This window comes from Barbatula barbatula (assembly GCF_947034865.1).
Source record: "Barbatula barbatula genome assembly, contig: scaffold_102, whole genome shotgun sequence".
NCBI lineage: Eukaryota > Metazoa > Chordata > Actinopteri > Cypriniformes > Nemacheilidae > Barbatula > Barbatula barbatula.
In genome coordinates, this window is record NW_027636900.1 from 16,479 (window position 1) to 31,145 (window position 14,667).

At 43.8% G+C, this 14,667-nt stretch overlaps 1 protein-coding gene across 1 annotated transcript; it reads right to left on the reverse strand.

The window, feature by feature from the left end:
• Window positions 1–6,106: 6,106 nt before the first annotated feature.
• On the reverse strand, window positions 6,107–10,906 carry LOC306890946 (uncharacterized protein; the record flags this gene model as incomplete). Its single annotated transcript, XM_079488373.1, has 1 exon — window positions 6,107–10,906. The coding sequence occupies exon 1, from the start codon at window positions 7,103–7,105 to the stop codon at window positions 6,107–6,109; it is 999 nt and encodes a 332-aa protein (XP_079344499.1). The 5' UTR covers window positions 7,106–10,906.
• Window positions 10,907–14,667: the final 3,761 nt, after the last annotated feature.

Genomic DNA, 14,667 nt, shown 5'->3' on the forward strand with positions numbered 1-14,667 from the left:
GCCTGGTATTAGTCCAATCAGCTCTCACCCCATCGTTCTCAGAATGTCTGCAAAACATTAAATGACAACCTACACAGCCCAATTCTACCCAGCAACAACATAGTTTAAAAGGTCAGACAATGGAATATGTGTGTGTGTACATTTTCTCCTTTTTTGGCATTAAATGTATCTCTTCAGTTGCATGCATGTATTCTGAGACTTCCGCTGTCTCCTGCTACTTCCTCTTATCTTTTGCATGCGACACCCACACTTCCTCTTTCAAGTGCGCTCAATATCAAACCTTAACTTTTCATGGTTAACTTCCAACACATTAAATGAGGTTAAGGGTTATCGTACGCAAGTAATAGAATAATAAAACACTTCTAAAAGTAATAATGCATATAGAATAATACTGCATATGAAGCATATGAATGAATAAAAGTGATAATGCATATGAAATAATACTGCATAGGAAGCATATGAATGAATAAAAGTAATAATGCATATGAAGCATATTAAATGTAATAGCACTTCTAAAACACATTAAAATCCCCACAGTCCCTCTCTTGACCTTTTAAAAAAAAGGTCACACATAATTGCATTCATCGTTGTCATCACCCTCATCGTCGTCTATTAATTGGTCGCCAGACAGCAATGGCATACTGTAAGGGGGAGGAGCGAGATCTTTTTTTTCTATAGCCGCTACGATTAATCGATTACATAATGATCTGATACAGGGAATACAACAACATCCACAGGTTACCAAAATTCCCACGAGCACAGCTATTGATACAACAATTGACATCATTAGTGATTTCCATTTACCCAGCGCCTTATCTAGCCAGTCCCCAATCGGACTGTCAACTCCAGAGTGTTCTTTCATTTCTATAGACAAAGTTTTCAATCCTTCCAATGCCCTGGTCACTGATCCGTCTGGAGCGGTATTATTAGGGATGTAAGTACAACAAAGATCACCAAACATAAAACACACGCCTCCCTTCTCTGCCAGCAGCATGTCCAGAGCCATACGGTTCTGGATGGCCATCAGGGAAGTTGGCGCTAGTTGCTCTGCTAAACCATCAACGGCATCCCTTGTCATATTTGCTAATCTCATCACATTATAATGCACATAATTAATCCTATCTACATTCTTGTTTGGGGTGACTGGAAAAATAGCAGCTATTATTGGTATATTCTCAAAACCTGCTGCCACTTGGTTCGCTAATTTATATTCATTTGGCACTCCTCGTGGAATTCCAATCGCGTCGATATACGTTGGACTATTCAATGATAAATCAATAATTGAATCTGTTGCTCTCTTTTTGAGGATGTGTCTCCTACGTCTTCTAGCCAAAGTTGCTGAATTCATGGTTTCCGTTCTGACTGCTCTGTCACCTATCAGGGTTATCGGGGCTCCCAATCTTACCATAGCACACACTCCCTTTCCTCCCTCGGGTATCCTAGTAAACAATCTTCGATCGCCACAATAATAATACAATCCAGCTCTAGCCCAGGTTCCTATTTTTGTCCCATTATCTTCTATTATCTGATCACACCACTCCTTGTTTATCTCCCCCAGGTTGATGGTTGGTATTTGACGTGTAATATCATAACATGTATAATTTGCTTTCTGTGGTGTAAATGGACCTGTCTTTGAACGGTTGGTTATTGGTGGGAATATTGCTGCTAGTGTACTACAATTTTTTGGACTGGCCATTCTTGTCAGTGCCAGCATACACTCATACCCCCATTTATCGTTTTGGTACAACGGTGCTGGTTCAGTATATAAATGGGGTCTTGCATTAGCACATCCTACACAATCATCTATTCTCTGTTCTCTGGCTGTGGTAATTATCCATTCCAGCCACAAATTATTTTCTCCATACCCTGTGGCTCTTTCTATCATATCTTCTGGTTTTAACATGGTGTAATCTATTTCTACTACTCCATTCTTTTGTTCTACCGATAATGGCTCAGCTACAGTCTCATTTCTTTCTTCCTCATGTGAGTTCTTCACAACAAATTTTATTACTGCTTTTTTATCTGTTCCTGGGCTGTGCACCCCCATTATAAGGAAAAATTCCCCTGTATAATTTACTGATCCCGTTCTGGTGGATATTGAAAGGGTGAGTGGATTTTGGCTTGCACTGTAATCTCTTTGCATTTTAAAATCAAATTTTGCCGAGGTACGGGTCCAAAGACTGGGTTCTTTCGGGGCCCAACCACCGGTATATGCTATTACACTATTCCATGACGGACACCATTCACCCCTATGGGTTTGCCTAGACTTGTACGCCTTACAAACACTGTCCATATTCCCGTCCATACACACATATACCTCGTACCCTCTCCATGAACTATTTTTTCCCCCACAATTTATGACAGCGCATAGGTCGAAAGTAAATGATGTGGTCTTGCCCCAAACATAGTTAAGTACGAGTTGTTCACATGGTAACCTCATATCGGCTCTGGCTCTTTTATGTCTCGGTTTCGATGTGGTGTTGTTGCTTTCCTGACCCTCAGTTAGGCTAAAAATTATTCCTACTATGATGATGGTGATGACAAGGAGTACTCCCGCACCCTTCCCATTTTCCCACAGCCTCATCTCGTTACCCTCTTTTGGACTTTAAAGGAACAATAAAACACTCTTGAATATTGAAATGGTTAAACACACAGTATACTTAATGACAATATGCGATTAAGAAAATATATATGTTAGGACTCTGTCCTTCCTGTCTCGAGCTTTCGGGCTCCCTGGGCAGAGTCATGACATTGCTACGTCTTTCGGGTTTTTGTTGTGTTATGTGTGGAGACATGTGGCTTTATGTTGTTACGTGATGCCACGTGTCTTCCTGTTATGTCTCTCAGCCCCACCCTCCTATCTCTGGTAATTTCATTAGGGTTTCATTCCCATCGTCTATTTTGTAATTCACCTCGTTAGGGTTTCATTCCCATCAGCTGTCACCACTCTCCCCATGTAATCACTCCTCGTTAGTGTCTCCCTTTATATGGTCTCAGTTTCTCTCTGTTCAGTGTTGGTGCATTGTCTTTATCTATTGTCTATTGTCTCTATGCCCAATGCTGATGTCCGTCATTGGATTACATGTTGTTCCAGTTTGTATACTTATTAGTTCATTTTTCCTAATACCCTTGTTTTCTCCTCCTCGTGGGAGGTGTTTGTTTGCCTTGTTTTTTGGTTCATGTTTTTCCCATTGTGGATGTTTCATTTAATAAAAGTTTGTTTACGTTAACCCTTCGTCTTCCTGCATCTGGGTTCTGTCCTAAGCCATTTCGTGACAGAATGCACCAACCCATAAGAACCCAACAGGCGGCGATTTTCCCTGCAAGGCCTCGCCAGCCTGGTCCCCTCTCCAGCATTCGCCAGGGGAACTTGGACCGGGACGAGTACCTGGACAGGTTCCTGGAAGCCGCAGTGGAGGAGCTCTTCGGGGAGGAAGAGGTGACGGCGGCATTCAACAGCGGACTGAGGGTCCCCCTATCGCCTGCGGAGATGAGGAGGCTGAGACCGCTTGGCTTCGAGGGTGTGCTCCAGTTCGCCATGAGCCGACCGGAGCCCAGTGTCTCCGTCTGTCCGAGGTTGTCTTCTCCGTTGGGCCCCATCCCCGAGGATCATACCCTGGAGCTTGGGGTGGTGACCACCACCGCACCATCAGCCTCGGACCCTGCAACCTCTTCACCACCTACCAGTCTTCAGGGCAAGCGTGGAAGGAGAGAGTCCTGGGGGTCCTCTTCGGAGGCCTCCAACGCGGAGCCAGCCCCGTCCTTCACCTCCTTCCTCCAGCCGACTACCAGGAGATTGGCTCGGCAGAAGAGGAAGAGGCAACGGAGGGGGGCACGTAACCCAGCCCAGCCGGCGCTCCTGCCGGTTCTCCAGCCGGGTTCACATCCAGCGATCCAGCAGGCGTCCGGACCTGCCTCTCCGCAGGCGTCAGGACCTGCCTCTCCGCAGGCGTCAGGACCTGCCTCTCCGCAGGCGTCAGGACCTGCCTCTCCGCAGGCGTCAGGACCTGCCTCTCCGCAGGCGTCAGGACCTGCCTCTCCGCAGGCGTCAGGACCTGCCTTTCCGCAGGCTTCAGGACCTGCCTTTCCGCAGGCATCAGGACCTGCCTTTCCGCAGGCATCAGGACCTGCCTTTCCGCAGGCATCAGGACCTGCCTTTCCGCAGGCATCAGGACCTGCCTTTCCGCAGGCATCAGGACCTGCCTTTCCGCAGGCATCAGGACCTGCCTTTCCGCAGGCATCAGGACCTGCCTTTCCGCAGGCATCAGGACCTGCCCTTCCGCAGGCTTCAGGACCTCCCTTTCCGCAGGCTTCAGGACCTCCCTTTCCGCAGGCGTCAGGACCTGCCCATCAGCAGGCGTCAGGACCTGCCCATCAGCAGGCGTCAGGACCTGCCCATCAGCAGGCGTCAGGACCTGCCCATCAGCAGGCGTCAGGACCTGCCCATCAGCAGGCGTCAGGACCTGCCCATCAGCAGGCGTCAGGACCTGCCCATCAGCAGGCTTCAGGACCTGCCCATCAGCAGGCTTCAGGACCTGCCCATCAGCAGGCTTCAGGACCTGCCCTTCAGCAGGCTTCAGGACCTGCCCTTCAGCAGGCTTCAGGACCTGCCCTTCAGCAGGCTTCAGGACCTGCCCTTCAGCAGGCTTCAGGACCTGCCCTTCAGCAGGCGTCAGGACCTGCCCTTCCGCAGGCGGACTTCCAGCTGGTGCCTCAGCCAGTTCTCCGGCCGGCATCACCTCAAACTTTTTTCCCCCTTGGACACACACCTCTCCCTAGCCTTTTCAAGTCCCCGCCGGTCTCGTCCGGTTGTTTCAAGTCCCCGCCGGTCTCGTCCGGTTGTTTCAAGTCCCCGCCGGTCTCGTCCGGTTGTTTCAAGTCCCCGCCGGTCTCGTCCGGTTGTTTCAAGTCCCCGCCGGTCTCGTCCGGTTGTTTCAAGTCCCCGCCGGTCTCGTCCGGTTGTTTCAAGTCCCCGCCGGTCTCGTCCGGTTGTTTCAAGTCCCCGCCGGTCTCGTCCGGTTGTTTCAAGTCTCCTCAACCTGTCCCACCCTTTTCTGGTGTCCCCAAGGTTTGGCCTCCCATTCCACCACCACCCCTCCCATGTTTGTTGTTTTTGTTGACCCACCCGAACCCCTTCATAGCCTCCCTTATGTTCCCTTTAGTTTGTTCTGTGTTGTGCTTGTGGTGTTTGTCTTTGTGCTTTTGTGTTTTGGCCCGCTGAGGTTTCTCCCTTGAGACGCCATGGGGCGTTTCTGGGGGCGGGGGTAATGTTAGGACTCTGTCCTTCCTGTCTCGAGCTTTCGGGCTCCCTGGGCAGAGTCATGACATTGCTACGTCTTTCGGGTTTTTGTTGTGTTATGTGTGGAGACATGTGGCTTTATGTTGTTACGTGATGCCACGTGTCTTCCTGTTATGTCTCTCAGCCCCACCCTCCTATCTCTGGTAATTTCATTAGGGTTTCATTCCCATCGTCTATTTTGTAATTCACCTCGTTAGGGTTTCATTCCCATCAGCTGTCACCACTCTCCCCATGTAATCACTCCTCGTTAGTGTCTCCCTTTATATGGTCTCAGTTTCTCTCTGTTCAGTGTTGGTGCATTGTCTTTATCTATTGTCTATTGTCTCTATGCCCAATGCTGATGTCCGTCATTGGATTACATGTTGTTCCAGTTTGTATACTTATTAGTTCATTTTTCCTAATACCCTTGTTTTCTCCTCCTCGTGGGAGGTGTTTGTTTGCCTTGTTTTTTGGTTCATGTTTTTCCCATTGTGGATGTTTCATTTAATAAAAGTTTGTTTACGTTAACCCTTCGTCTTCCTGCATCTGGGTTCTGTCCTAAGCCATTTCGTGACAATATATATATGGTTAAAATCACACAAAATGTACTTGACTGTAAGGAATAAGTGGTTATACGTTAATGAATATGAGAATATAAAAATCACAACAGCAATAATGAATATAAAAATGATTGTAAAAATGATTAAAGATATAAAAAATGAGAATATGAAAATCACCACAGCAATAATGAGTATGAAAAATAATTGCATAAAATGATTGAATATGAAAAATGATTGTATAAATGATTAAAATATTCGTACCTCTTGATTATAATGAGTATATAGTTATCACTATCTGTACTCCTTCGAACACCTGTTTCAGTATGTTCTGGACTTTTTGAAAATCTAGTTTGTCCAATCCACACCCCAGCCGGGGTACGGACACACTCTTCACCTTATGTTCGACACACCAATTTCTCATCTGTGTTAAGCTTTTTGTGAGATCGTCATAGGTTGGTTTGTCCGTGCATTTTGCTTTAGTGACTAAGTGGAAAATAGTTCTACCGTCTTGCTCGTGAGTTACTGCACAATCACCTGTTCTTTTGTTTTGCTGCTTCACTTTCTCCACTCCGTACCTGTTTTTAAATGTCACTGCAATACCTGCTCCATATGCACAATCCTCACTCACACAATGTGCTAGAGGTTCACCCTGTGGGCTTGAAAAAATGTCACCTTTTTTACACAGAATTTGTAATGGCCCTGTGGTTGGTTCTGCTTCGCTGTTACCCTCCCTCTCTTGGACCTGAATCCTCAGGTCCACCGCAGTTTCAGCCAACGACCTGTTTGGTGGATCACAATTAACACAAGATGACAAATGATACCAGGTGTCGCCTTTCCCCAATAGGCGAACACAATGTGACGTCCTTGCTGTGACTTTCAGGGGTTCAGTCCAGCGTGGCTCATTCCACTTCCTGCGAAACTTCTTTAGGCGAACCCACTCTGACGGGGCCGGAATGGGCCCTTCGGCAATGTCAACTGGAGCCTGCTGGGAGAAATGTTTAATCATAGCAGTCAGTTTGTCATAATAAACACAGTGTGAAATTGGTGCACAGGCTTCTGGCTTCAGCGGCGTCGATGGTCCTGGAAATGATCGACCTGTAAGCAATTCAAAGGGTGTAAAGCCAGTGATTCTGTTGACAGACGAACGTACAGACATTAAAGCCAATGGAAGAGCTGCGAGCCATGTCAATTTGGTCTGTGCACAGATTTTAGCCAATTTTAGTTTTAAATTAAGGTTCATCTGCTTTTGCTGCCAGATCTTCAGCATTGTTACCTTCAGTCAAAGGACCTTCTATCTTAGAGTGGCCAGTGCATTTAATTACGGCCACCTCCCTAGGGATCATCAGAGCCTCTAAAGGTCTCTGTCCGCATGCGCATGCTTAATTGGTCGACCAGACGATGTGATAAAGCCACATCGTCGCCTTAAGGGCATTTCAATATTTACAGCTGTGATAACATAATCAGAGTCAGAATAGATGTTCACACGGTGTTCACCAGCATGTTGCAAGGCTTTGATCACTGCTACCATTTCTGCCCTCTGTGCTGACTGCTTCCCATCTAACCTTGCTGCATCCCTCTTAACCATTTCATGTCCTTCCTGCTCTACCACTGCATAAGCCGCTTTCAAACTACCGTCTGTGAATAATTTAATGAGTGCTGTGACAATTTTTTAATTTGGGCAGTTCAAGTTAGCTGCATGGGCCAAATGGGACTCAAGGTATGTAAACATGCGTTCTTTTTTTTTTTTTAAATGTTCAATTTAACACAACCTTGAGATTCTTCATGCCATGTGGCTTGATGAGGTGTCGCAATGGGGTTGTAAAAGCTACATATTTTGGATTTAATGTCTACTGTATCCTGTCAGGCCCAAAAATGGCAACATTTCTTACACCGTGGTTGGTTTTTGGATGACTCAGAATACCCTGCCTTTGTGTTATAGTAAGCGTCAAGCCCTGTTAGGTGATCATGCGACCTGGAAATATAACATTAGGTCTGCATATCTGCAGCTTATAAAAATCCTTGGGTTAGTCTGTTGTAATAATATTGACACCCCCGGTATGTGAATGCCACACAGGGTTTACATTCTTCAATGGATATACAGGAAAAAGCGCTTGCCAAATCAATACATGTGAACCATTTGTTAAGTTGAGTGACCATTCATTATATAGTTTGGCGCTACACTATGGTCTAATACTACCCAATATATGTCTACGTCCCTCTCTTCCCCACATGAGGTGTGTTACCTGAAAGGTAACAATTTGCTTTGGTCCCATCTGGCTTCTGCTGAACACAATATACTAACTCAAATATAATTTAATCAGTATATGTTTCACTACTAAAGGGATTTGGGCGTTACAGGAATACAGGAATTAATGCGACAGACACTGACCTGAAACTTTCACTTGTAATGGTTTTAGTCATAGGCCATCTTTGATCACAACTTTCTCTGTGTGCCCTTTCAACATTGCTCCGCCCCATTCACCGGGCCCCATGTTAGGGTGCATAGGCGCCTGTAGGTTGGAGAATGACGAGAGATGTTGCCCCGGGTTATTTGGGGTGTGTGGTCCCCTGCCACGACCACTGGACCTACCTCTTTGGGGACCCCATCCCCCCTCAGGTAGTCCGTTTTGCTGACCTTGACCTTGTGACCAGTTGTGGACAATGTCTTGCCCAGTGTCCATATCTGCCACACGCATAACACTGATCCCTGCTCCGCCCGTCTCCCTGTCTTCCCCCGTTCCCTCTTCAATTACCCCTTTGCCTATTGTTTTGTCCCCATGATTGGTTAAGGTTTGTGTATGGTTATAGTGCTTATGGGTACCCCTCATAGGGATGAGCACCATAGGGTGGGCCTGTATGTGGGGGTGGCTGCTGGGACATTTGTTTCACCTTCTGACTTGCCAGGATAACAAAGTCTGTAATAACAAAAATAGATTTTGACATTCACTTTTTCCAATACAAAATTATCAGAGCAATTTGATTCTGATGTTTTCCTTGGGGTCAATTTTATTCCACCTAAAGAATTTCAGGGAAATCACCCAAAAACAAAATATAATAATAATTGACAATTAAACTGAGAACTTTGAGTTGCATAACCTATAACACATGATGAATCAGCAAACTATAATAAAATATAATACAATTAATCTTTGCAGAAGTCAAAGTGTTTGTTTAAGAAAACTCTTTCTCTCTCTGTATACTGTATATATGCTCTCAGAACACCCATTCTACCTCTTCATCCAGCCACTGGCTTTATACATTAAACATACACCTAACTCTCATTGGTTTCCCATTAACACATACACAAATGCCTAAATGTTGCTGTTTTCTGTCTTTCGCTCCCTTTCTGGCTCTCTCTCACTCTCCCTCTCTCTCTGTCTCACACACACACACACACACACACACACACACACGCACACACACACACACACACACACCCCTCCCCTACACTGTCTCAAGCACAGCCACACACTCGTTCTGTCATGCGCAATCTTCACATAATGCTCCATTTAGCTCTTTCTGCCGCTGTTTAAACTTGCATGCGCTTTTTCCTCCATTTCCCTGATTTTTGTTGTTATCTTAATTAATACATTCTCCGATTCCTTCCATACAATTCTGACTCCATTGTATAATTACCGGGGAACACCCGTATTCCTCACATTCTCTCTCAAACTCAGACATTCTACAAACTGATATTCACTGCACAATACACAAGCAATATATACACTGTAATTGTCTTTCACTATTCTTTTAAAATAATATTCAATACACAATACACTCTAAATATACACAATTTACTTATGTTTTACTATACTTTTTGTATAATAATATTCATTACAGAATAAACTCTCAATATATACAGTTTACTTATTTTTGGCGTACTCACGACTGGTTACGTGTAGGCGTCCCAAAAGTATTTTCCAACAATAATTTTATCTTTTGGCGTACTCACGACTGGTTACGTGTAGGCGTCCCAAAAGTATTTCCCAACAATAATTTTATCTTTTGGCGTACTCACGACTGGTTACGTGTAGGCGTCCCAAAAGTATTTTCCAACAATAGTTTTATCTTTAACTATTGTGACGCGGGCCTCTCACCCCGTCTTCAAAACCAACAATAGTTCTCTTCTTAACTATTGTGACGCAGGAATCTAACCTCGTCTTCAAATGTTTAAAACCCTCCTTTTATTCTGATCAACAAATATCAACAATTTCTATTTTGTAATCAATGACACGGATATACTTTTAAATTCAACACATGAATTTGGAATATTCAATTTGCAGAAATTAGTTTAAACAGGTTTTCTGCTTACCTTTTATATTGTCGGCCGTGTGTTGGACTCAAAGTTATCTCGTCCCAGTTCTCGGTCAATCCCCGACTTTTACAATTCTTCTAAATGCCCCTTTTCTCCAATCACGTCGGATGTCACCACCTATAGAACATTCTAAATGTGTTCTTGCGTGTTCAAAATTGGAGGGAGGCCAGTCAAAGTAAATCTTGAAGTTTTATTGATCAGAAGATTCAAAAAATACAACAGCTGTTGGGTTGCCTTAGACAAAGTGTCTTTACAGAAAACAACCCCGGAAAACAGTTCCGCATCATATTTATAGTTATTTCACGCCGTCTATCTTCTCTGTGGACCGGTGACGTGTTGCCTGGTATTAGTCCAATCAGCTCTCACCCCATCGTTCTCAGAATGTCTGCAAAACATTAAATGACAACCTACACAGCCCAATTCTACCCAGCAACAACATAGTTTAAAAGGTCAGACAATGGAATATGTGTGTGTGTACATTTTCTCCTTTTTTGGCATTAAATGTATCTCTTCAGTTGCATGCATGTATTCTGAGACTTCCGCTGTCTCCTGCTACTTCCTCTTATCTTTTGCATGCGACACCCACACTTCCTCTTTCAAGTGCGCTCAATATCAAACCTTAACTTTTCATGGTTAACTTCCAACACATTAAATGAGGTTAAGGGTTATCGTACGCAAGTAATAGAATAATAAAACACTTCTAAAAGTAATAATGCATATAGAATAATACTGCATATGAAGCATATGAATGAATAAAAGTGATAATGCATATGAAATAATACTGCATAGGAAGCATATGAATGAATAAAAGTAATAATGCATATGAAGCATATTAAATGTAATAGCACTTCTAAAACACATTAAAATCCCCACAGTCTCAAGAAGCATTTATTCATGATTACGTAGACATGCTAAAATTTCAAGGCCACTTACTACACATTACACATTACACATTTCATAAAAATTAACATTTAGTCATTTAGCAGACGTTTTTATCCAAAGCGACTTACAGACGAGGAAACATTGGAAGCAATTATAACAATATAGGCAACAAAATGCATAAGTTAATTAAATCCAGTCCATTAAAGCCTAGCACAGTATACAAAGCTAAGAATAGTGAGGTAAGTAAAAAAATACTTTTTTAAGAAGACAGAAAATAATAAGAGGTTAAAATCAGTCATCTACATTTTGACGGAAGATATGCATTTTCACACACTACACCGGCCTGTAGTGTTCTAGCAGTGTAAGGTTGAGAGTCAGTTTCTTCAGTAGCGGTGTGATGCAGGCCTCTTTGAGAAGCAGTGGGAAATGTCCCAGTGGTGAGCAAAGAGTTGATGATGCGGGTCAGACCAGGCACAACTGCTGGAGAGATGGCACGGAGGAGATGGGTGGGGATGGGATCCAGTGGGCAGGTGGTAGGGTGGTTGGAGCGATGGAAACTGACATTGTCCCAAACTAACACGTACTTTGGCAGGTCATCTCCATTCTGCCCCCTCTCTTGTTCAGGGATGAGATCCCTGTAGAGAGTGTCAAAAGACTGTTTAGGTGTGAAAAGAGGCCGTCTGCAACACAGTGAAGTTGTCTTGCAGTCCTATGTGGAAAGAATATAGCAATGCAAAACACTAAATTGAGTAAAATAAAATGCCACTGTTTACTTAAAGTATACTTACTGTATATTGTAAAACTAGTGCTTAAATGTCGTGGGGATTATAATATTCTACAGAGACCCATTATAATGCATTTTGATCAACATGACATAAGCAATTGATAATGTAGGAATCTGCACAGAATTTTGTCATAATCATTTGCATGGATGTACAAAAGCATTTGCAACTTGTTCAAAGAAATGAGAAAATGCTTGTTTGATGTGCACACGTGACACAAGGATGTAAGGATTGAACAAGAAGTTTTGAGAATTTCAAATCGGATCTGAGAAATGTACCAAATTGACTTAGAAAAAACTGTATTTAAAGTGGGGGGGTACTTTTGGGGCAGTTTTGTTTCACCCAAGTGTCCCATTTCCACCCCTCTCAAACTAATGCATGGATGCATATAGCCAGAAACAATTCATTTGATGCATGCAAAGAAGCAACACTGTGTGTCTCAAGAAGCATTTATTCATGATTACGTAGACATGCTAAAATTTCAAGGCCACACACTACACATTACACATGACATTACACATTTCATAAAATTTACATTTAGTCATTTAGCAGACGTTTTTATCTAAAGCGACTTACAGACGAGGAAACATTGGAAGCAAATATAACAATATAGGCAACAAAATGCATAAGTTAATTAAATCCAGTCCATTAAAGCCTAGCACAGTATACAAAGCTAAGAATAGTGAGGTAAGTAAAAAAATATTTTTTTAATAAGACAGAAAATAATAAGAGGTTAAAATCAGTCATCTACATTTTGACGGAAGATATGCATTTTCACACACTACACCGGCCTGTAGTGTTCTAGCAGTGTAAGGTTGAGAGTGAGTTTCTTCAGTAGCGGTGTGATGCAGGCCTCTTTGAAAGCAGTGGGAAATGTCCCAGTGGTGAGCAAAGAGTTGATGATGCGGGTCAGACCATGCACAACTGCTGGAGAGATGGCATGGAGGAGATGGGTGGGGATGGGATCAAGTGGGCAGGTGGTAGGGTGGTTGGAACCAATGACCTTGGAAACATCATCTTCAGACATAGGAGAAAAGGCGGGTGATGGTGGAGTAGAAAATTGGCTGTTGATGGCGGTAGTTTTCTTTACGAAGAACGATGCAAAATCATCAGCCGTTAACCTGATGAAGGTGTGGTAGCAGGCGGACAGAGGAGAGCAGAGAAGGTTTTTAAGAGTGTGCGAGAGTCAGGAGAGTTGCTGATCTTCGAGTGGTTATAATCAGCTTTTGCAGAGGTGACGTCAACGGAGAAAGTAGAGAGAGAGAGGTCAGTATGGTCTTTTGACTTGTGCCATTTTCTCTCAGCTGACCGGAGGCTGGTGCGATGCTCACGTGGTACATCCGATAACCAGGGGGCAGACAGGGATGCACGGGCTGGTCCAGATGTAAGAGGGCATATGTTGTCCAAGCAGGATGTAAGCGTGGAACACAGAGTGTCTGTGGCACTGTTGGTATTCAAAAGAGAGAGCTCCTCAGAGGGGGGGAGTGCAGACAACACAGCAGAGGAAAAGCAGGAGGGAGGGACCGTAGGTAGCGCCGGAAAGTGACCAGCGGTAAGACATCTGCGTTGTCTGGAGCGGTGAGGTCGGGGGTGACAAAGAAGTGATCAGACGTGTGCAGCGGAGTGACCTGAGAGTGATGAGTGGAGCATTTCTCGAATCATCCTTGTCATTTGCAAAACAGTAAGTGCATTTCTGGTTTTGATTGTTTAATTGCAAGAGACGGCACATGATTCACGTTAACGCTTTTACTGTTTGTACAATAATTTATTGACAGACAGTGTCATTGTGATGCAGACAGGAAAAGACAGCACTGCATAGCACAAACAAATGTAGAAATCTGAACATAAGACAATCTCCTTAGGGAAAACTGTACATGCAGTGCAGTGGAATTACAGTGCAGTCTTCCTACACCTCCTGACGTTCCTGTCTTTTGGGCAACGGATTCTCATCCACATCACAACAAATATCTTCTCTTGCGATACAGCGTGAAAATCATCTTTCAGAGTGTCTAATCCAGCCTCTGCAGGCATCAGCTGTGATGTCATCACACGTTACATCCATGGCAGCCAGAAGGGTCATCTGTGTATGCGGCTGGCGATCATATACTTTTAATCTTCATGCTGAGAAAAATTCCTCAACGTGGTTGAGTAGGGTGAGAGGAACTCCACCAGCATCCTGTTGTGGGCCGCAAACCATTGCCTGATGATGTTGGAGCGATGGAAACTGACATTGTCCCAAACTAACACGTACTTTGGCAGGTCATCTCCAATCTGCCCCCTCTCTTGTTCAGGGATGAGATCCCTGTAGAGAGTGTCAAAAGACTGTTTAGGTGTGAAAAGGGGCCGTCTGCAACACAGTGAAGTTGTCTTGCAGTCCTATGTGGAAAGAATATAGCAATGCAAAACACTAAATTGAGTAAAATAAAATGCCACTGTTTACTTAAAGTATACTTACTGTATATTGTAAAACTAGTGCTTAAATGTCGTGGGGATTATACTATTCTACAGAGACCCATTATAATGCATTTTGATCAACATGACATAAGCAATTGATAATGTAGGAATCTGCACAGAATTTTGTCATAATCATTTGCATGGATGTACCAAAGCATTTGCAACTTGTTCAAAGAAATGAGAAAATGCTTGTTTGATGTGCACACGTGACACAAGGATGTAAGGATTGAACAAGAAGTTTTGAGAATTTCAAATCGGATCAGAGAAATGTACCAAATTGACTTAGAAAAAACTGTATTTAAAGTGGGGGGGGTACTTTTGGGGCAGTTTTGTTTCACCCAAGTGTCCCATTTCCACCCCTCTCAAACTAATGCATGGATGCATATAGCCAGAAAC